Source organism: Malus sylvestris, chromosome 1, assembly GCF_916048215.2.
Source record: "Malus sylvestris chromosome 1, drMalSylv7.2, whole genome shotgun sequence".
In the NCBI taxonomy this organism is placed as follows: domain Eukaryota; kingdom Viridiplantae; phylum Streptophyta; class Magnoliopsida; order Rosales; family Rosaceae; genus Malus; species Malus sylvestris.
The window spans coordinates 12,627,664-12,652,215 of record NC_062260.1 but is presented as its reverse complement, the minus strand read 5'-3'; the positions used below and the strand labels follow the sequence as shown (position 1 = coordinate 12,652,215).

Sequence of the window (24,552 nt, the reverse complement as noted above, 5' to 3'; positions counted from 1 at the left end):
ACCGTCCTCGCCGCAGTGCTGTTGATGCCAACGGAAGATGCTGCGAGATCGGCTGATTCAACAGTGATAGAGCTATCTATGCCGACTTAAGATATCACCGGTTGCTTTCACAGTGCTGTTGATGCCAACGAAAGATGTGTCAGCGAAAAGAAAAAATAAAAAATCTCAGTTGTGTGTTGAATTGGAGATCTTTTTTACGTTCCACAGCGCCTTGTATTTATAGGACTGAAGTATTTGGCTTGCACGGTCAGATAATGTTGCAGAGTCTGACTGCAACTTTACCTCGCAGAATGAAATCTGATCCGTGACATAAGCTGGCTGACCTTTCAAATAAAATATAAAAACTATCTAGGCTTATCCCATCATGACCAAAGACCTAGCTTACCTAGGTTTCTCTCTCCACCATCAAATCCTTGATTTATCTCATTAAGAATCCCAATGCAACTAAAGCCTTTTTTTTTCATGACGGATGTCCAAGTGCAACCATACAAGCAAATTAAATTATAATTTAATTGCAATATCATCTAATCACTTGAGATACCATCTTCCATCAAATACCACTTTGTATCAGGAGCCCTATTGATGCATGACTCACGTGGCCACAGCAATATCACAAAAGAAACATATTCTCCAGTATCCTATTTTGCATGCCTACCCGATGTGCTTCGAGATAACTGTATAAATAATTTTAAATTATCATCTAAGAGATAAATATATGATTAAACAATCATAATATTATCCTTTAAATAATAATTAAAAAAATATCTTAGTAAATCCAACAATTTAGAATTCGCCCATTCAAAGATCTTGGCCGCTTCTGTAATTTTGGGTCCAAACACTAACCCATTATATTTTATGCCGAGTTGTAGGTTATTCCAAGCTAAACCCGACGAAACCTTGTTGTTGTGGTTGAGTTTGAAGCTATAGGACGACTTCCCACTACCTCTAGGCCACGGGTTTGAGCTTGCATGCCCAAATCTACTTCGGAACTGACGAAAACAAAGAACTCGAACTCGGGCCGTCACTTTCAAGCCATTTTCCAATGGTCTCTGACCAAATTTTGACCTTTAAATAGGTATAATCTTATTCCTCTCGTCCTAAGCTTTGTTTTGATATATTATGGGTAAAATTTAGTTGTAAATGCCTCCGAACGGAGCGTTTGAATCTTACTCAGATTTTCCTACGAAAATCTGCAACAAACCAAAAAATAAAAAATAAAAATAAAAAAGCCCAAAACCCAATCCATAAACTAGCCTAAAACCCATGACCTACTAACCCTAACCCAGATCCGCGAAACTTGCCCATCCTTTTTCTAAAAAAAAAAAGCGCCTAAGCCCAAACCTGCCCCAAACCTTTGGGCCTTTGTTCCAGCCCATGCCCATTTCTGAAATTGGAGGGAATATTCCATTTGGAATATGTTGTTAACTCATAGTGAACTTTAACAGAATATTCCTTCTGAAGAGAGAATATTCCGTTAAAGTTAACTGTTGACTGTTAGTTTACTTTTTTGAAATTTTCTTGGAAGCCTCCCAAGCTAATTTCGACGCACTGATTCCATCTTCGCACTCTGTTTTTCCAAATTCAATACCAATTGTCTCCAAATTCTATTTTTTTGAGCAAACTAAGGGGAAATTAGGTGTTTTGTATCACTTATTATTAGTTTAATGATTAGTATAGTAATTTTCCATATAGAAGAGGAGTACCGCGGGCAGAATAGGTTGGGACCAGTGAGTGGGTCTTTTGGTTTTAAATATATATATATGATTTTTTACATAACTATTTCTTTACATAATTGACGTGACACGCCATGTTTATCTTCTTACTAGATTTTCTACACTTTATGTTTTTATTAACTGCGAGTATAAAATGTGGCATGACATCTTTATTCATTATACCTGCTCATTGTTACATGTCTGCATGGTGTTTATTAGTTAGTTGTACTATCCTGGGCCAAGGACTAGCTTCACGTATGTTCACATGCACCGGTTATGTTCGCTTTAGATCCAAAGTTAGGTGCCAGCCTATCCCTAGGTTTGTTGTTTGGACTTGTATGTGATGCGCGTAGCGCCAACTTCATGTGATGTAGTACTATAACGTAAAACCTACACCCAACCTGTTCATGCAGCGACTTTCTGTATGACTTGTGTGCCTACATATATAATGAGCAGTGATTTTCATAGCAATGAATTTTTAATGATTTTCAGGATTTGCGATTTTACGATAACTATTTGAGTTTTGATGATAAGATATTTCGTAGTAGCACCCTATATCCTTTAACTCATTTATGCTGCAGGGTTCCCTACTACCTATTATTATATTATTACTTTGGGAAATTATATATTTGTTTTACAACGAGGGGTTACATATTTTCACAAAGGTTTTAGAAAACTTTATTTTCTAGGCCCATTCACCTTTGTTTTTCGCCCTTCCAGGACGTAAAGATTGATCTTGTGGGAGTACGAGGTTCTAGTGGAAGTAGTTGACTGGCCTTCAGTCAAAGTAAGTTGCTTATGTATTAAATAATCATCTTTTACGGATGAGACAACTTTGATCTTTTTGCATTATACTCTGAACTTCATATTTTGTAATAAGGGTTACCACCCAATCACGTTGTGCACTCTGGTTTATTTATTTAAAGTTTAAATTTATCCTCACTACTTTATGGTTTTGTCATCCTTCGGGTGACGGCCAACACATGACAATTTGGATAGACACATGGAAATTCTGGGTTGGGATGTGTCAATTTGGTATCAAAGCATGGTTGTAGTCGGTCTTGCACTCATCATAGACTTGATGTTAAGCACTAATCTTTGTTGAAATCTCCGATGCCAGAATATGCCTTCTTGTCGAGCACGTACAAATGTTGTATTTCCAGACTTCGCGGATATTGGAGCTGCCATCCCCGGCACCTTACAAAATGTTTTTCGTCCCTCAAACAAAAGTCTCATTGAGATCGTCGGGGGCCTCAAGGTGAAAGAATTCTTTGGCTCTAAGGCACTTGAGAAGGCAAAAACATGGTTTAAGCATGTATAGAAGACTTTTTTGGCCATGTAGCTCCAAGATAATTTTCCGGAAGAGTAGTGGGCACATACGGCTACATTGTTTTTACGGGGAAGAACTCGAGGCTTGGTGGGCCTATAAGAGGGATCAATTACAAGAAGCTAAAAAGCAAGATTGGAAAGTCTTTAAGGCCCGCTTTAAGATCAACTACTTGCCGCCGGAGTACCAAGCCTGAAGGAGAAGCGAATTCATAGAGTTGAGGCAAGGTAACATGATGGTGACAGAGTACCACATGAAGTTTACTGACATTTCCCGCTACTGTCCTACAATCGCCAATGATCCCTCTGAGATGCTACTTCAGTTCAAGAAGGGGACACGGAAACAACTTCGATCCTTAGCGTCGAGCATTCTATGCACTACCTACTAGGAATTTTACGAGGCTTTGCTACGAATCGAGGAATCTGAGAATGGCCCGAGCGACATAATTAATGAGGCAAGTGGAAGTTCTCAGAAGAAGCATAACCGTGGTCAGTCTTTTTTTGGCCTTCACCAGAACCAGTCATTCAAGAGGAGTGGCTATAATTCTGGATCGTCCAGTGGAGGGTCTAACTCCAGCTCATCTCGCTTTAGGGGTAGATATGGCAGGAGTTCCCGAGTCTGTCCGCAGGAAACCTCTAATAACTCTGGTCTTCAAAACTGCTTTCGGTACAATACCTGTCACTATGGTGAGTGTAAGCAAGGAAGTAATGCATGTTACAGTTGTGGGCAGCGAAGACATAGAGCCAACTAGTGTCCACAGAGACAACAGAAGCAACTCCCAAGTTTTGAGTCAAGGGCCTCAGTGATAGCCTGCATATAGTGAAACCATCAATTACTAAGGGGAAGTAGCCTATTATCCAACCACCAATCAACCAGTATCCCGCTTCTATGGTTCCTTACACCAGGAACATTATGAAATATCCACGGAATATGCCACAATACCAGGAATTTGGACACCAGTGGTACGGTAGAGACTAGTACTAGGACTTTGGAGATTCGTCTAACAGTGGTGGAACAAATAGACATAATAACCAAGGCTGAGGCAATAGGGGAGCAGGCCACGGAAGAGCATAACACATTCATGGTCGTGTCAACAACATCACTTATCAAGACGCGCATAACAACCCTGACTTGATCATAGGTACGTTAAACGTTCTTGGCCACTTTGCTATAATACTTATTGATCCAGGTGCTACTCACTTGATAATATCCCATATGTTTGTTCAACTAACCCAACCCAAAGGTACTTCTATTGGGTACGACATGTGCATCGCTATGCTGAGTGGCGATTTGTGCTTTGTTTAGTAGGAGTATAAGGGATGCCTTATCATCATTGCAAATCAAATCAAGCCAGTTAACTTCATTCCCTTAGAGCTCGTAGACTTTGACGTGATTCTAGGAATGGATTGGCTAAGTCAAAACTATGCCATGGTGGATTGTTGAAATAAAGTAGTCACTTTTCAACGACCGGGTTTTCCAATGGTCACTTTCGTTGGTGAACACTGGAAATTGAAGCATGGACTTATCTTTACCATGAAGGCAAAAATAATGTTGAAGAAGGGTTGTGAAGGATACTTGGCGAACGTTGTGGTAGAGGAAGATAACTCTGTACGACTCGAGGATGTCGACGTGGTCAACCAGTTTCCTGATGTTTTCCCAGAAAATCTACTTGGATTTCCACCTGACTGGGAGATAAAATTCAATATCTATCTAATTCTAGGTACTAACCCAATTTCCTTATTACCTTACATAATGGCTCCTGCAGAGTTAAGAGAACTTAAGGCTCAGTTACAATAACTCGTAGATAAGGGTTTCATCTATCCTAGTACTTCCCCGTGGGGAGCTTCAGTCTTATTTGTTAGGAAGAATGATGAGACGTTGAGATTTTGCATTGATTATAGGCAGCTCAATCGAGTAGTGATTAAAAACCATTATCTTTTACCTCGAATCGATGACCTCTTAGATCAACTACACAGTGCTCGAATATTTTCCAAAATTGATCTTAGATCTGGCTATTACCAATTGAAGATCAAAAGTGATAATGTTCACAAGAAGGCGTTTCGAACTCGATATGGTCATTATGAGTTCTTTGTGATGCCATTTGGGTTAACGAATGCCCCAGCTGTTTCTATGGATTTAATGAACCAGATATTTCGCTCGTACGTCAATAGATTTGTCATTGTTTTTATTGATGACATACTCATCTATTCTAAAAGCGAGGCTGAGCATGTTAAACATTTGTGCTTAGTTTTGAAAAAGCTCAGTTATACGCGAAGTTTAGCAAGTGCCAATTCTGATTGAAACAAGTATCTTTCCTTGGGCATATAATTTTAACTATTGGTATTCTTGTTGATCACCAAAAGGTTGTAGCAGTTGAGAACTCGGGACGTCCGCAAAATGTCACTAAGATATGAAGTTTCCTTGATCTTTCCAGTTATTATCGACGCTTTGTGAAAGATTTCTCCACCATAGCTTTACCTCTCACAAAGTTGACCAGGAAAGGCGTTAAATTTGAATGAAATGATGACTGTGAAAATAATTTACAGCAGTTAAAGTACTACCTTACTCATGCACATGTACTTACTCTTCCCGACAATAGTAGTAACTTCAAAATCTATAGTGATGTTTCATTAAATGGTTTGGGCTGTGTGTTGATGCATCATATTAAAATCATTGTTTATGCCTCCCATCAACTGAAACCACATGAGATGAACTATCCTACACATGACTTAGAGCTGGCTGCAGTTGTCTTTGCCTTAAAAATCTGGCGACACTACCTCTATAGGGAAACATGTCGAATCTTTACTGACCATAAGAGCCTCAAATACATTTTCACTCAGAAGTAACTGAACCTCTGATAGCGGCGATGGATGAAGTTAATAAGTGACTGTGATTGCACCATGAAAGAGTCAGCATCTTTCGAGGTATTCACCTTCCAATTCTAACAGAGCACATGTGTGAGCCTAGACACCGACCATTAAGGAGCATTACTTGCTCATTTCCAGGTCCGACCAATTCTTGTGGATTGAGTTCGAGCTATATAATTTAGTGATGCAGAGTGTTTGGCGCTAATGTAGGCCGTTACTAGTGGAAAATAAGAGATTAGAGACTTCGACGGTTAGATGAGATGCTGATGCAAGGTGACCAAATGTTTGTGCCTAGTAAAAAAGAGCTGAAAAAGGAGATTCTTGATGAAGCACACATATCAGCTTATGTTATGCACCTAGGGAGCACAAAGATGTATCATACCATTTGACCTTTCTACCACTGGCCTGGCATGAAAAGAGAAATTGTTGAGTATGTAAGCATGTGCTTGATTTGTTAGCAGGTTAAGGCAGAAAAAGAAGAAACCATTTGGGTTAATGCAACCTTTTCCCATCCCTTAATGGAAATGGGAAAATATCACCATGGACTTCTTGGTACAAGCTACCTCGTACATATGGAGGATATGATGGTACATGTGGAGGATATGATGGTATTTTGGGTGATCGTTGACCGACTCACAAATATCGCTCATTTTCTACCCGTTTGAGAAAACTACACCTTGGATAGCCTGGCTGAACTCTTCATCTTCGAAATTGTGAAGTACTATGGAGTTCCGATTAGCATCATCTTTGATCGTGACCCCATGTTTACTTTTAAATTTTGGATAGCTTTTCATTGGGCTTTGGGTACAGACTTACTTTATAGTACAACCTATCACCTTCAGACCAATGGATAATATGAGAAAACCATCCAAACACCAGAGGATATGCTTCAATCCTCAGTTCTTTAGTTCGGTAATGATTGGCATAAGCGTCTAACACTGATGGAGTTTTCCTACAACAACAGCTATCACTCGAGTATCGATATGGCACCATTTGAGGCTTTGTATGGTAAACTGTGTCGAACGCCACTATGTTGGTCAGAAGTTAGAGAGCGTGCCTTATTAAGTCCAGATTTGGTGGATGAGATGACTCAAAACATATAGACAATTAAGATCAACCTGAAGACGACACATGACAAACAGAAGAGCATTGCAGACGGGCATTCCACCGAGCGAGTTTACGCAGTTGGTGATTAGGCATTTTTTGAATTTATCACCATGGAAGGGAGTCGTGCGCTTTGGGAAGAGAGGAAAATTGAGTCCCGAATATATTGGTCCTTACCAGATTATTGAACAAGTTGGGCATGTGGCTTATTGACTCGACTTACCACCAAAGTTGGCTAAAGTGCACAATGTCTTCCATGTGTCTATGTTTCGAAGATATGTCGCTGATATTTTACATGTCATCCTGATTCAGCCAATAGAGATCAACTCGGACTTGACTTACAATGAGACACCAGTGACCATCCTAGATTGGAAAGAGAAAACTTTGCGCAACAAGACTGTCACTCTAGTGAAAGTTCTTTGAAGAAACAAATATGTCGAATAGCCTACTTGGGAAACGGAGAAACGCATGAGAGACTTGTATCCATTTTTTCAATTAAACTTCGTTGTAGTTAATTTCAAGGACAACATTTTCTTTAAGGAGGGTAGATTGGGACATCCTATCCCGAAATTTAATGTATTTTATTTTCGGTAGCAATGAAATTATAAAATGCCACTGAGATGCCACGTAAGCTTTCCATGTGGACCTTAATTTTCCTTTCACTTTCCCATTCTTCTTTCGCTAATTCTGAACAATACTTATTTTTACGAACATGTGGCCGCAAACGGCATTCAATTTGGAGGTATAACGAACAAGTTACGTTCGAAATTGTGTAAAAATACCTGCTACAAATTCAAAACTTGGAATTTTCTCCTTATGCAGCATGCACCACTGCATGGGTTCTTTTTTGGAATAGGAAATCAACCTTCGTGCAATGTAAAAGCCTGCACTTGTTTCTTATGGGAATTCAAAGGCATGAAAGTGGCATTAAAATAATGGTTTTATTAGTTTTTAAAAAGCCTTTTTCCTCTCAAAATCCATCAAACATCATTTCCCCATCACTTTTCCTTCCCCCCCCCCCCACTTAGCCGGTTTTCTTTTTCTCTTTCTTTTTTCTTTCTTTCTTTCGCTCTCTCTTTTCCAGCTCTCTTCTATCATTCTCTCTCTCTAGAGCTCCGTGAGCTCTCTTTCTCCTTCCTCTTCAAACCTTCAACAAATCAAGCTCAAAAATATTATTTTTGGAATCCTTGGAGCTCAAGGAACCCAACCATGGCCTTGCATGCGCCATCAGTGCATGGTGCGAGGTTCTACCATTGAAGCTGAGAGCTTGAGTTCTCAATCTTGAACCCATGTGATGTTTCTGTCACTATCTTTGTGTTCATGAGCTTTTTTTTTTTATGTAGTTTACTAGCATGCATGCATGTTTCCACCCGTTTGGAAGTATGGTTCCTAACCCACCATGTTTTTCGACGATTTGTAGGTTCTTCCAAGCTAAACCCGACGAAACCTTGTTGTTGTGGTTGAGTTTGAAGGTGTAGGACGACTTCCCACTACCCTTAGGCCACAGGTTTGGCCTTGCATGCCTAAATCCACTTCGAAACCGACGAAAACGAAGAACTCGAACTCAGGCTGTCATTTTCAGGCCATTTTCTGATGATCTCCTACCAAATTTTGGCCTTGAAATAGGTATAATCTTATTCCTTTTGTCCTAAGCTTTGTTTTGATATATTATGGGCCAATTTTGGTTTTAAAATGGCTCCGAATGGAGCATTTGAATCTTCCCCAGATTTTCTGACAAACCAGAAAAAAAAAAAGAAGCCCAAAACTTGATCCATGAACCGGCCAAAACCCATGACCCGTTAACCCTAACCCGAATCCGCAAAACTGGCCCAGATCTTTTTTAGGGCCTATGCCTAAACTCGACCCAAACATTTGGGCATTTGTTCCAGCCCATGCCCATTTCTGAAATTGGAGGGAATATTTTGTTAACTGCCTGTTAACTTTAACAGAATATTCCTTTTGAGGATGGAATATTTCCTTTGGAATATTTCATTAAAACCTACCTCCAGCCTATTGATGCAACTACTTTTTATATGACTTGAGTGCCTACATAGATAATGAGCAGTGATTTTCATAGCAGTGAATTTTTAATGATTTTCAGGATTTGCAATTTTATGATAGCTATTTGAGTTTTGATGATGAGATATTTCTTAGTAGCACCTTATATCCTTTAACTCATTTGTGCTACAGGGTTTCCTACTACCTATTATTATATTATTACTTTGGAAAATCATGTACTTGTTTTACAGCGAGAGGTTACATATTTTCAAAAAGGTTTCAGAAAACTTTATTTTCTAGGCCCACTCACCTTTGTTTTTCGCCCCTCCAGGACGTATAGATTGAGCTCGTGGGTGTACTAGGTTGCTTATGTATTAAATAATCATCATTACAGATGAGACAACTTTTATCTTTCTGCACTATGCTTTGAACTTTACGATTTGTAATAAGGGTTACCACCCAATCACGTTGTGCACTCTGATTTATTTATTTAAAGTTTAAATTTATCCTCACTTTTACACATCAACCCTACTTTATGGCTTCGTCACCCTCCGAGTGATGGTCAGCACATCATGATTCGGATGAACACGTGAACATTCTAGGGTGGGATGTGTCATGTCCCCTCTTTGCCCATTGCTTTTGGCATCTTCAAGATGGATCCCTCTTTTTAATTATTCTTTGAATCAAATGAATCATGTAATTAGGTAATCACTTAACTTCGACACAAAAAGAAGAAGAAAGGAATCACTTAACTCTAACTTTGCAATTGTCTATGGACAAAACACCATGAATTAGCTGATATCATTTTTTTTGTTTGTTTATATGTTGTTTATTGGGGTGATACTGTTTCTTGTTAAAGGATTTGGATTTTTATATGATTTTTTGTTATTATACTCTCTCCTTATAGTTATTTAAGATTGACCCTCCTTGGAATAATTTTTGGCTTTGGTTTAACTGTTAAATGCAAATGAACACTACTTGACTACTAAAGATTCTGAAGAAAGTCATTCTTAGAACACTTTGTAGCCGATTCACAAAACTTTGTGTTTATGACTAGATCCCTTCATATTATATGTCATTATGTAAAGATTATCTTTGCAAAAAAAAAAAAAAAATCAATTTAAACTTAGATTGTTAGTCATAGCTGTAATAAATCGATAGACGCTACATAATACTTTTACCGATTCCGACAATATGTTTATATGTTCTTATGTAGAATTACAAGTAAACAACCTAATTTTTTTTTTTTTGGTTGAGAAATTTCATTTGAACCCATATATAACCACAATCTAGACCCAACTTAAACTTTAGATGTGAATTGTCTTTTTACTCTATTGTAATTACCATCAAGTACAAAATAAAATTAACAATAAAAATAAAATTTATCAATAAAAGCATACTTGATAATCAAACCCTTACCATTTTTCTTTTACGTTATATTTCAACTAAAACTCTAAGATGCTCTCATAAAAAACAAACAAACAAACAAACAAACAAACTCTTTTGGCAAATATTGGGCTCATGTTTCTGTCTTTTTAGTAATTTTGTACACATGACTTGGTTTTATCAATATTATAAGGCTTCTATTAAAATAATGTCATGAAAGATATTCACGAGGAGCCTGCAGGCTACAGCAGGAGAAGCAAGTAACAGCAAGCTTCTTCCCTCTTTGAAAACTATGTCCCTCAAAGACGTGAACTTTGCTCCCAATATTCTTAATTTGGTTCCTAACCCGTTACTGGCCTTCTTCATAGCCTCGTGGATTAGTGGATGCATGACTCCATATGGTTCCACGTTCGAATGTGAGTGACGATGATCACTGCATTATATGCCGACTGTCAGTCCTGACGTTGCTGCCTCTAACAGTATTTGAGCTTCAAGTCCATGTCAAAATCGTACCCCCAACCCTATCGACTGTATGGCAGCTTCCGCCTCCACCCCCACCCCCACCCCTTTCTTCCCGCTCGTCCGACTGCTCATCCTTGTCTCTCTGTTTTCCTCTCACCTTCCCATCCACCAAGCACCTTAACCTGCATGATGGATTGCCAACTGCTATGAATTGGGTTTAAAGATATATATATAAATTGAATTATCTTTTGTAAGAGTAGTTTAGGTAGTAAATTTAGGTTTAAAGTGATATTGATTGTTTAAATAAAAATAATATGGGTGTAAATTGTAAGTTTGATGCAGAATTAGGTTTTATTGGTTCACTTAAACAACATCGAATAGTTCAGCCAAACACCTGTAAAATATGTCTACAATCCAAATATTTTTGTGAAATTCTCTATAGTCTCTCTGGATCCAAAAGGATTGTATAATTGTGGCTTGCCACCACTTTTCCTCATTTTTTAATAAAAAAAGTATATATATATATTTCTGTGACATTTATATAATTTGATATATTAAAATTAGTTCCTTCCCGCCTATTACGACGACGTTTCCAAAGGCGCCAACACAGAAGACCCACTGCAAAATTTACCACATTATCCGATATCAAAGACACTCCAGTCTCAGCTCTGAGAGCTCAACAGCGATGGCGTCGACCTTGCCTTCCTCTCTCCCTCATCGTCTCTTACTCCTCTCCAAAACTTCACCGCCTCAGCACCACTGCCTCCTGCTAGCCCCTTCCCGACCCGACCATTCCCGGTTCAAATGCCGGGCTGGGGAGACCGGGTTCTTCACCCGGCTCGGAAGGCTTATCAAGGAGAAGGCCAAGAGCGACGTGGATAAGCTCTTCTCGGGATTCTCAAAGACTCGCGATAATCTCGCCGTCGTCGACGAGCTCTTGCTCTACTGGAACCTCGCCGACACTGATCGAGTCCTCGACGAACTCGAAGAGGTTTTCTATCTATCCCTGTTTGTTTCTTGAGAAAATATATTACCATCAATTTTCCGGGAAAATGTAATTAAGTCTGTTGTTTTCGGTTTCAGGCACTGCTGGTATCCGATTTCGGGCCGAAAATTACGATTAAGATTGTGGAGAGCCTGAGGGAGGATATAGCTGCTGGGAAGCTTAAATCTGGAAGCGAAATTAAGGTAAATCCTAACATTTGACAAGAACTTTAACATTGCCTTTTAGCATTCGAATGTTATTTGTATGATTTGTCTTGCTTTTATTTCTCCGAAGAGTAATTGAATTTGCCCCATTATATAAGATTTAGGTATATAAATTTGTCTGAGGAATCGATTGGAATGTTTTTAAGTTAATTGGTATGCACGTGAAATGTAATAATGTGGTATCGCAATCGGGATGTTTGTAGGATGCGTTGAAGAAAAGTGTGCTGGACTTGTTAACTATTAAAGGGAAAACTGAACTTCAACTCGGATACAGGTCACGAGCTTTTTCGAGTTTTAGAGATTCTGTTGGTTTTTTAGACGTTGTCTTCAATTTTGGAGTGCATGTTTTGTAATGCAGGAAGCCGGCTGTGGTTATGATTGTTGGCGTTAATGGAGGTGGGAAGACAACATCTCTTGGTAAGAATAGAACTTAGTGTGTATCATGTATCCAACCGGTTTAATCTAATGGCATGTATTTTTGGGCAAAATTTACTGGACATGAGAGCCGACCTTCAGTCGAGAAAGCTTTAATACGAACACAGTAGTGACATATCCACTACATAAATCCTGCTTGCAGTCTGTTTTCTTATTGTATTGTGGTTTAAGTGGTTAAGGGCCCATTAAGATTGATAATGATCTGATCATCTATCCTCGTGCAGGAAAGCTGGCTTATAGATTGAAGAATGGAGGGGCAAAGGTGAGAAGTTTTCATCTGTTGATTGTCCTGGTTGCAGTGAATGGGCTTTGTCTTTTGCGAGTAAAACATGTTGTGGTCTAAATCCCTTTGCGTTTTTTAATTGGCCAGGTATTAATGGCAGCAGGGGATACCTTTCGAGCAGCTGCCGGTGACCAACTGGAGATATGGGCCGAGAGGACTGGGTGTGAGATTGTTGTGGCTGAAAAAGAGAAGGCCAAAGCAGCATCAGGTAGGTAGACAACTTTGATTGGACAGAGAGATGAGCTTATATTTTCTTTTCCTTTCTAGAATTTTTGTCTGTGGAATTCATTTAGCGTGGTATAACTACTGACATACAGTCTTTAAGTGCTTTCTGAATAGTTATTTCTCAGGCTGTGAAGACAGGGAAAGAACAAGGTTATGATGTTGTCTTATGTGACACCTCCGGACGTAAGTTTGTCGGAGAACCTTTCATACTCCTCTTGAACTGTTTACGTAATTTTGTGAGCTTAGCTGATTCTCTGCACTTAATGTATATAATTTCAGGTCTGCACACTAATTACAGCTTGATGGAAGAGTTGATTGCATGTAAGAAAGCTGTGACGAAAGTCATGCCTGGCGCTCCTAATGTAAGCTCGGCTGTTGGACACTTTTATCATATTTTTATTATCAAATTCGAAAATCTAGGCATGTGATACTTCCAGTGTATTAAAAGAGTGAGGCGTGGGCGAGGTGTCCGAGGGATAGCCCGGCCTAGGCGTGAGGCAAAGCCTCAAAGGACCTAAATTTTTTTAATATATACATTGAGCGTACACATATTATATTAAAAAAAAAGATTATTAATCAACAATCACCCTAAGCACACACATATATTATAAATATATATACACACATATATATACATATATTATGTTATATATATATATATATATATATATATTAAATAGAGGATAAAAAGCACAATGAGCACACATAACAATGCACACAGCACACATCCATTATATAAAAAAATAAAAATCAGAAAAAAAGGCAGAGAGATGATCGTGCAAGGAAAAGGTATGAGGTAGTTAAAACCCTACCCAAAATTTGGGTATGGGAGTAAAAAAGGTCGTACCCAGTGCACAAGGCTCCCGCTTTACACAAGGTCTGGGAGAGGTGAATGTCGGCTAACCTTACCCCCATTTATGGAGAGGCTGCTCCCAAGTCTCGAACCCGAGACCTACCGCTCATGGGCGAAGGCACTTGCTATCGCACCAAACAGAGTCACCTGGACACCCTGAGGCCCGCCTCTGCCACCTCGGCGGCTCCGGCGACGCCTTCCGCCCACTCCCTCAAAACAGAGGCAGCAACCCTCACGCCCAGCCTCAGAGGCCGCCTAGGCGCGCCCTGAGGCGAGCCTTTTAAAACATTGGACTTCCCAATGAACAGAATATTTCTGAGTAGACTATGTTCTTTGATAGTGTATCATGTATCGAGAAATAGCTCTTGCAAGATGTTGCATTTAGGTCCATGGAACCAATACGGTCCATGAATGAGATTTATGGTGAATGGAAAAATCAAGTTTAGTAAAGTGATAGCTGAGGGAAATTTTAGATATATTTTTTCCAGAAACCTTCTATTGGATTAAACCAAGGAACACCTTTCAACTACTTTCTCATGCTCTCAAGCCTTCCAGCTAGTGTTCGTTGCAGATGTTTACTTGTATCTCTATGATAATCATAGCTTTCACAGAGAGTAATAAGTTGCAACTCATGACACATGCTACAGGTTTCATTGCTGTATTCACCTGTGTGTCTTTCCTTTTTTATGCCATATTTCAAATAACCTCTTTATGCTGTACCTGGCACTTGGGCCTTTCAATTGTTTGATATATGAATCAATCTATTCAGGCCTTCCATTACCATACTCATCAGTTTTGTCTGGTGTATTCTTTGATTTGTATAACTCCGCCTATGTAAGTTTATCTTACATTGCCGGTCCCAAGCCCGGATAAAGGAGGAGGGGGAGGGCGTCAGGTAGTCGACAGCCGGCACTCCACAGTTACGTCGAATCCTTATGACAATGAATCCAGAACGAAATCGCGCTAAAGCTAGGACGTCACCCGTAAGTGGCGCGCTGTGTGGCCCGAGCACAGTGATAAGTGAGCAAGGGTCGCTGTATCTCCATCGGCACCTGGATGCAGTGTTAAATCAGCAAGGGGGCCATAGAAACTTCTTTTCGAACGACTCCACTCAAAGTTGTTTGGGAGCATATGCTCCTATCAACTTTACACAGGACACACAAAAGAAGTATTTTGATCCTATTAGACGGGGGATGGTGAAGAAGCTAGGACAGAAGGGTAGAGTTCAAGAGAGTAGAATGCGTTTAGGAACGTGGAATATAGGAACCTTAACGGGAAAATCTATGGAAGTAGTGGAAGTTATGGTGAGGAGAAGGATAAATATTATGTGCCTACAAGAAACTAAGTGGGTTGGTCTTAAGGCAAAGGATCTAGAAAACTCAGGGTTTAAGCTTTGGTATTCGGGCACAAATAGAACGAGAAACGGTGTTGGCATCATTGTGGACAAGACCTTGACACAAGATGTTGTAGATGTCAAGAGGGTAGGAGATAGAATCATGGCAATCAAGATTGTAATAGGACAAGAACTCATCAATGTGATTAGTGCGTACGCACCTCAAGTAGGGTTGGATATGAGTTCGAAGGAGAAATTTTGGGAAGACCTTGGAGACTTGGTGCAAGGAATTGCTCAGACGGAGAAGTTATTTATAGGAGGAGATTTAAATGGACACGTGGGCAGGGAGACAGGCAACTATGGAGGTTTTCATGGTGGCCATGGTTTTGGGGAGAGAAATGAGGATGGGGAAGCTATCTTGGATTTTGCAATGGCATATGATCTCTTCTTAGCCAACACCTTCTTTAAGAAGAGAGAAGAACATGTAATCACCTACAAGAGTGGGTCGTCAAAAACACAAATAGATTTTCTTCTAATGAGGAAAGGGGATCGTATAACTTGTAAGGATTGCAAAGTTATACCGGGGGAGAGCTTGGCTAATCAACATCGCTTGTTGGTGATGGATGTACATATCAAAAGAGTGAGAAAAAAGAACAAGACTTGGAAGTGCCCAAAGACTAGATGGTGGAATCTAAAAGGAGAAAAACAAGTAATTTTCAAAGAGCAAGTAATCACCCAGAGTGTGGGATAGAGAGGGGGAAGCTAGTCAAATGTGGGATTCCATGGCTAGCTGTATCCGAAAAGTAGCAAAAGAGGTATTAGGAGAGTCCAAGGGCTTTGCTCCACACCAAAAGGAATTTTGGTGGTGGAATGAGGAGGTACAAACAAAGGTGAAGGCTAAGAAGGAATGTTGTAAAGCCTTATACAAGGATAGGACCAATGAAAATGGTGAAAGGTATAGAAGAGTGAAGCAAGAGGCGAAGAAAGCTGTGAGAGAAGCTAAGTTAGCGGCTTATGACGATATGTATAAGCGACTAGATACCAAAGAAGGAGAGTTGGATATCTATAAACTAGCTAGAGCAAAGGAAAAGAAGACAAGGGACCTAAACCAAGTGAGGGGCATCAAGGATGAGGATGGAAAGGTTCTTGCTACAGAGAACGCGGTCAAAGACAGATGGAGAGGTTATTTTCATAATCTTTTCAATGAAGGACATGAAAGGAGTATTCCTTTAGGGGAGTTGAGTAACTCAGAAGAGTGTAGAAACTACTCCTTTTATCGTCGAATCAGGAAGGAAGAAGTGGTTGTAGCTTTGAAGAAGATGAAGCATAGAAAAGCAGTGGGCCCAGACGATATACCGATTGAAGTGTGGAAAGCCTTGGGAGAGACAGGTATAGCATGGCTCACTGACCTTTTCAATAGGATTTTGAAAACGAAGAAGATGCCAAACGAGTGGCGAAAGAGCACCTTGGTGCCTATTTACAAGAATAAGGGCGACGTACAAAATTGCATGAACTATAGGGGTATTAAGCTAATGAGTCATACAATGAAGCTCTGGGAGAGAGTCATTGAGCATAGATTGAGGCAAGAGACACGGGTTTCGGACAACCAATTCGGGTTCATGCCAGGGCGCTCAACCATGGAGGCAATCTATCTCTTACGAAGATTGATGGAAAGATATAGAGATGGGAAAAAGGATTTACACATGGTCTTTATAGATTTGGAAAAAGCGTATGATAGGGTCCCAAGAGACATTCTTTGGAGGATTTTAGAGAAGAAAGGAGTACGAGTAGCATATATCCAAGCTATAAAGGATATGTATGAAGGAGCAAAGACTGCCGTAAGAACTCATGAAGGACAAACCGAAAGCTTCCCCATAACTGTAGGATTACATCAAGGCTCATCCTTAAGTCCTTACCTTTTTGCATTGGTAATGGATGAGTTAACAGGACATATTCAAGATGATATTCCTTGGTGTATGCTTTTCGCAGACGATATAGTGTTGATAGATGAAACTCAGGAAGGGGTAAATGCGAAGCTTAACCTTTGGAGAGAAGTGTTGGAATCTAAAGGTCTTCGCCTAAGCCGATCAAAGACAGAATATATGGAGTGCAAGTTTAGTGCAAATGGAGGCCAAAATGAGTTAGGGGTGAGGATCGGAGATCAGGAAATACCAAAGAGCGACCGTTTTCGCTACCTAGGATCTATCTTGCAAAAGAACGGAGAATTAGATGGAGATCTCAACCATAGAATACAAGCTGGATGGATGAAGTGGAAGAGTCCATCTGGCGTGTTGTGTGATCGTCGTATGCCACTGAAGTTTAAGGGAAAATTTTATAGGATGGCAATAAGGCCGGCGATGCTGTATGGCACAGAATGTTGGGCGGTGAAGCACCAACACGTACACAAAATGGGTGTAGCGGAGATGAGGATGCTTCGTTGGATGTGTGGGCACACGAGAAAGGATAAGATTAGGAATGAGGATATCCGAGGTAAAGTAGGAGTAGCCGAAATTGAAGGAAAACTGAGAGAAAATCGGTTACGGTGGTTTGGACATGTGCAAAGAAGGCCTACTGACGCTCCGGTTAGAAGATGCGACTACGGGACAGAGGTTCAGGGCCGAAGGGGTAGAGGAAGACCTAGGAAAACTTTGGAAGAGACTATAAGAAAAGACTTAGAGTACTTGGATCTAACGGAGGACATGACACACGATCGAGCACAATGGCGTTCTAAGATTCATATAGCCGACCCGACTCAGTGACTTGGATTTTTCAAGTCTCCAATCGAGAAGTCTTCCCCACTCGGGAAATTAAGGGAACACTACCTCAACCTACATGCTCCACTCACAAAACTTCAACATACAAGCTTCAACAAAAGAAAAATTCAAAGAACTTAGTGAAGAAGGCTTTGGTGTATTTAACACAATACGTTGAAATGAAACAAAGCTTATTTATTGATATCTCTAAGAAGTTACAAATATGTACATATACACGAGTCAAAATAAACAAACAAGAGGGAGCCTTCACAAAGGTTGCTTAGGAGAAGTCTCAGCAGTCGGTAGAGCCCCAAAAAGAGAAGGCACCGGAGGGGGATCATTCGGAGCCTCAGTATTGGACAGCACCCTAGAAGGAGGAGGCATCGGAGGTTGATCATTTGGAGCTTCATTACGCGGTACAGCCCCAGAAGACGAAGGCAATAAATGCCTTTGGAACAAACCCACAAACCTCTGATGATCATGTAAAATCTGACCATCAGATTCCTTCATCTGGTCAAGCTTCCTCTTCATGTTTGTAGCATAGTCATGAGCGAGCCGGTGCAACTGTTTATTCTCATGTTTGAGCCCTCTAATCTCATGTTTGAGACTTATCACTTCAGCCGCCAATGATTCAACTTGGCGGGTTCGAGCAAATAGGCGTTGGGCCATATTAGACACAGAACCTGCACACTGAACACTGAGAGCCAGAGAATCCTTAACAGCCAACTCATCAGACCGTTTGGAAAGTAGTCTGTTATCTTTGGGAGTGAGAAGGTTCCTGGCCACCATCGCAGCGGTCATATCATTCTTCATCACGGAATCCCCAACGGTAAGAGGACCAATAGGGGATAAGAAGGATGGGCGCCATATGTTGTCTGGAGAAGGCGTGACTGCCTCTTCAACAAGGTTCAAGTCAAAACGACGATCGGAGGGGCTAGACATTTTCAAAGGTGTTGAAGAGAAAAAAGGTCGGACAAATCAAGATCTTAGAAATGCAAGAAGGGAGCTTCTACTGGTGGAGATTCAAGTGTGCTTTGGAACTTAATACCAACCTCTATAAAAATCCGCACTCGATGGAGCTTCAGAAATCGAAGAGGCACCTGCTCAGAAATCGAAAAGGCGTTTGCTTTCTCAAAAGCTGGGCTGCTCAAAGACCATGAAGGTCGATCGCAGAAATCGAAGAGGCGCTTGCTTTCTCAAAAGTTGGGCTGCTCAGAGACCACGAGGGCCGATCTCAGAAATCGAAGAGGCACCTGCTTTTTCAGCCTTGTCAGCACCTGTCACATGCACACTCAACTTTGCGGAAATTACGGGCATTCTGTCGAAGATTTCTAGTGAAGTAGAAAGCACGTGAATGTTAATGTTCAATCATTCACTTTCCACACGCAACATCAGCTCACGGGTACCACAGATAACTTTGCCAAAAATCTCTGACAAAGTTTAGACACGTGAAGCTTGCAGCTCCCATTACATCGCTATGACCAAAAAAGGGTAAAAGAATAGTAAAGAAACAGCACTAACAAAGTTTAGACACATAAATTTTGAAGGTCTAGATACCATATTATTACCCACAAGGGTAAAAGGAACAGGACCATTGCTGGATAATTGGAAAGTCCCTGTGGGTCAACCTCTGTGCTCCGTGGCAAGGTAGACTAGTAAACAGGCCTAACCTTTACTCACATTCGAGAAAACACTCCCAACAAGATTGCTTGCTTCAAGATCGAAGAGGCACTGTCCTCCGAATCTCGAGAGCCAGACTCCCAACATGATTACTTTCTAAAAAAGCGACGAGACACCGCTCTCCGAATCTCGAGAGCCAGACTCCTAGCAAGATTGCTTTCTCAAAAATCGAAGAGGCACCGTTCTCCGAATCTCGAGAGACAGATCCCCGACAGGATTGCTTGTTCGAAAACCGAAGAGGCACCGCTTTCTCAACTTCGAGAGCCCCTTAGATAAAGCTTGTCTGTAATCCTCACACCGCTTTCTCAACTTCGAGAGCCAGATCTCCTTGGATAAAGCTTGTCTGTAATCTTCACACGTAACATCAGCTTTCCAGATACCACATACCACTTTTTTAAAGTGTTCTGACAGAGTTAAAACACGTGAAGCTGGCAGCTCCCACTACCGTGCTATGACCAAGCAGGGTAAAAGAATAGTATTACTCCTTGTTAGGGAGACTCCTATATATGTTGACCTCCATCCTCAACGGACAGGCAGACCTGCAAAAATGCTCAACCCTTCCTCATATTTGAGAGGGCACTCCCAACGAAGCCTCTCGAAATACTCAGCTTTCTTTCCCCCCGAGAATACCTCTGCAAACAAGCTACACTAGAGCAAGAATATCTCATATCATCAGGGTTAAAAGCAAGAGTATCCCATATCATGCTTTTTCCCTGTCTTTTCCTTTGGCCTTGTTCTTACCTGCAAGACAAGGAGAAAGAGAGCAATCAGTCAGCACTTGGAATCAAGCTTCCAGTCCGGAACTGACTACCTGGAACCCCATTGCTCTCGAGTACTCATCTTCAACATCTTATGCTTCCCGAGAAGATACCACATCTGCCTGAGGAACAAATAGGGCAAGTGAGAAGGATACAAGGAAGCATGTGGAGACAAGCGCAACAGAACACGTGCCGATACATCCACTACTTTGTCAACAGCAAAAGTATCCCATATCAGCAGGGTCGAACGTACTCTAGATTTGATGGACTTGTTTTGACCCTCAAATTCTTCAGTCGGCCTTATACTCTGGCGGAAACAAGAAAACCCTCCAGCCCAGTTCAAGAATAAGCCTGTGGAAAGTTACTTCTTCAAAAGCAAAAGTATCTCATATCACCTTTTCTCCTTTTCTTCTCTTTATCCTTCATGCTACCTGCAAGATAAAGAGAAGGATAACAATCAGCCGGAACTCGAAATCAAACTTCTGATCTGGGACTGATTACTTGGAGCTCTGATTGCTTACCTTGTCTGTCACCTCTTTCAGCAGATCCCCTAGCTCGGCGACTTGGGGGACTCCTACTACATGGTTTGTATCGCGCTTGACCAAGCCTGAAACTACAAGTAAGCGTCAAGTGAAATTGATACATTACCTTGTGCATCTCCACCAGTTAAAGATACCACCCCTGGAGGGAGGAAGAGTACTTCCAAAGAAGATGCCACATCTACCTATGAGACAGATAAGGCAAGTGAAGACGATACCACACTTCGGTACTTAAAAGTTTCGTGATTACGAGATCATTCTTCCACAATATTTCCTAATGTCATTTGTACTAAATCATTCACTTGTACTCACTAAAGGAGAGCTCGAACCTATATACTGTGTAAACCCTTCACAATTAATGCGAACTCCTTTACTCCGTGGACGTAGCCAATCTGGGTGAACCACGTACATCTTGTGTTTGCTTCCTGTCTTTATCCATTTACATACTTATCCACACTAATGACCGGAGCAATCTAGCGAAGATCACGAACTTAATATTTAAGATGATATTCTTTGGTGTATGCTTTTCGCAAACGATATAGTGTTGATAGATGAAACGCAGGAAGGGGTAAACGCGAAGCTTAACCTTTGGAGAGAAGTGTTGGAATCTAAAGGTCCTCGCCTAAGCCGATCAAAGACAGAATATATGGAGTGCAAGTTCAGTGCAAACGGAGTCCAAAATGAGTTAGGGGTGAGGATCGTAGATCAGGAAATACCAAAGAGCGACCGTTTTTGCTACCTAGGATCTATCTTGCAAAAGAACGGAGAATTTGATGGAGATCTCACCCATAGAATACAAGCTGGATGGATGAAGTGGAAGAGTGCATCCGGCGTGTTGAGTGACCGTCGTAGGCCACTGAAGCTCAAGGGAAAATTTTATAGGACGGCAATAAGGCCGGCAATGCTGTATGGCATAGAATGTTGGGTGGTGAAGCATCAACATGTAGGTGTAGTGGAGATGAGGATGCTTCGTTGGATGTGTGGGCACACGAGAAAGGATAAGATTAGGAATGAGGATATCCGAGGTAAAGTAGGAGTAGCCGAAATTGAAAGAAAGAGGAGAGAAAATCGGTTACGGTGGTTTGGACATGTGCAAAGAAGGCCTACTGACGCTCCGGTTCGAAGATGTGACCACGGGACAGAGGTTCAGGGCCGAAGGGGTAGAGGAAGACCTAGGAAAACTTTGGAAGAGACCCTAAGAAAAGACTTAGAGTACTTGGATCTAACGGAGGACATGACACAAAACCGAGCGCAATGGCATTCTAGGATTCATATAGCCGACCCCACTTAGTGGGAAAAGGCTTTGTTGTTGTTGTTGTTATTCTTTGATTTGTATGTACCCATTTTATTTGTTGAGATATCTAGTAACTTCTCCAAATTCATACAATCTGTCTAGTGTACCATGTTTCTAAACGTGCCTATCAATATTTCTTTTAATACATGCAGGAGATCCTACTAGTTCTGGATGGGACTACGGGTTTAAACATGCTTCCACAAGCAAGAGAATTCAACGAAGTAATGTTCTTATCCTTTACCTTCTGGATTAAGATGGTTGGCTATTCCTCGCATGATCTTGTTTGTCTCACCTCTCAAGAATGTTTAAGTTTGTTCCTTTCGTGTTCGTGTTTAGGTGCAGCATGTTATATTCCAATTTTGTCAGTTAGAGTAGAACTTGGATATTTGATTGAATATCTTGCCCTTAATTTGTACTCTAATTCTTTGTGCCACTTCATTCATGTTTTGATTGTTTGCCTTGTAAATATTTGACAGATTGTTGGTATAACTGGTTTGATTTTGACAAAACTTGACGGTTCTGCTAGAGGAGGCTGTGTGGTATGTTCAAATCTTCTGTCCCGTATAGTTTTCGATCTATTATTGAATTGAGATATTGATGTAGCTTCTGTTGTTTCAAGACTTAATTCTCAAGTTTTTTTAGCCTTCACTAATCATAAGATTGCGTCTACTTTAGGTCAGCGTGGTGAATGAGCTCGGCATCCCTGTAAAGTTTGTGGGTGTTGGTGAAGGCGTGGAAGACCTCCAACCGTTTGATGCAGAGGCCTTTGTCAATGCCATATTTTCATAGTCCGAATGTAGGTGAGTGTGCCAGTCTCATATGTCAAGGGACTGACTACTCTTCTGATCTCAGATATTATTATTTTTCAATGCAAGTAGATGTTAGTGATTTTTATCAGATGTTTTTCTCTCACTGTATAGAACTCCTGAATCCCCATATATATGCGTGCTGGAGGTCGGTGTTTATCCCTGTACTGAGCCAATAACAGCAACCATTTAATCCGATTGGGGAAAAACGGGGTTAGGATGAGACTTCCTAGTTGAAACTCACACGTTTGGTTTTGAGATGATCATTACTGCACATGAAGTGCTGCTACTTTCCGCTATATTGGTGATGTAGGATGAAAGGTAAGGCTTAGAGTTGATGCAAAGTTGTGAAGCCTTAGGCTGCTGGGCGGTTGTATCTTCTCATCCACTCGAATGTATTTTCTCCTCCGATGTTTTGTCAGTGTATATTATTTTGGTGCAACTCTGTGATATCACTTTGTAGTCATAATCGAATTTAAAGACGTCGTGGATCTTATTTCAGAGTAACTCTATAATCCTAAGCCATAAACATTGATAAGATGATCATGTGTTAGACAATTTTAATCTCTGAATTCATAATTTTGCAATCGGCGTGTGATAGAAGGTAGCACGAGCAGTGTAAGCCAACTGTTGAGTTTCCTTGAGTTTGATATCAACTGCTATCACGCTCAGATTTCTTCCACTCTTCACAACAGATCCTTCACCTATCAGCTCCGCCTGTAGCGTAATGTCGATGTTCTTTTTCAGATGAAATACTGGTCAATCCGAAAGAAAGAAACGACTGGGGATTATGGTGGACTAACTCACATTCTTTGGTGCAGAGAGGTAGGAGATGCTCAGTTCCCCTAGAAAATCTCCTTATCCTCAGCCACTACCGTTCTTGCACAAGCTATCGACACTGTCTCAGCTACAGCAGCAATAGCTCCCCCGTGAAATCCCCCGCGGATATTCTGCACATTCATGACAAAATGAAAAGCAAAAGTTGAAACGAAGAAGGGAGAGAATAAGCAGCGAAATATTACAGCAACAGCAGGTTTTACGGAGACAAGGCAGGTGACGCGGCCTTTTCGGATGTGCGAAGGCTTGAGGATGCCGTGAATCAAGGCGGAGTGGTAGTCTTTTGTATTGCAACGATCCGGGATAGGGTCAGAAATCCCGACTCTATGAAGAAAACACACAACTTGGTTCAAGTGTTGCGGAGGAAAGTCCTCAGAAATTATTGCTGTGGAAGAGAAAGCACCGGAAGGTTTTGCCATCTTTGTGTTCATGACGCGTCGAAACACCAAACCCATCAATAAATATAATTTTGCAACAGCTGTCTTGTTTTTTGCAGAGTATGTAAAGATAAATAGGACCGAATCCCAAAAAAATCAAACCGAATTTGAAAAATCGAACCAAATCGATTGAAACCGAACCCAACCCTATGTTTTGCTTTCCTCTTAAAACACACTTCTTTGGGTCTCCTTTCCTTCAAATTATAGAACAGTACCAATTGCTCAACGATCAAAATATGGTTGCTGGGTATGAA

At 40.8% G+C, this 24,552-nt stretch overlaps 1 protein-coding gene and 1 pseudogene across 2 annotated transcripts; one reads left to right on the top strand and one right to left on the bottom strand.

Annotated features, from left to right (window-relative positions):
* The first annotated feature begins 11,458 nt into the window (after window positions 1–11,458).
* Window positions 11,459–23,564, top strand: LOC126604088 (cell division protein FtsY homolog, chloroplastic). 2 transcript variants are annotated; one of them, XM_050271292.1, is made up of 12 exons: window positions 11,459–11,847; window positions 11,940–12,044; window positions 12,269–12,339; window positions 12,424–12,482; window positions 12,725–12,762; window positions 12,871–12,991; window positions 13,123–13,191; window positions 13,288–13,370; window positions 22,371–22,439; window positions 22,695–22,757; window positions 22,894–23,014; window positions 23,139–23,564. In XM_050271292.1, the coding sequence occupies exons 1-11, from the start codon at window positions 11,542–11,544 to the stop codon at window positions 23,005–23,007; spliced, it is 1,098 nt and encodes a 365-aa protein (XP_050127249.1). In that variant the 5' UTR covers window positions 11,459–11,541; the 3' UTR covers window positions 23,008–23,014; window positions 23,139–23,564. The 2 variants fall into 2 exon arrangements, with proteins under 2 accessions (XP_050127249.1, XP_050127175.1); XM_050271218.1 differs by having other exon boundaries at window positions 11,460–11,847; window positions 22,894–23,018.
* Window positions 23,497–24,418, bottom strand: LOC126604207 (uncharacterized; annotated as a pseudogene).
* Window positions 24,419–24,552: the final 134 nt, after the last annotated feature.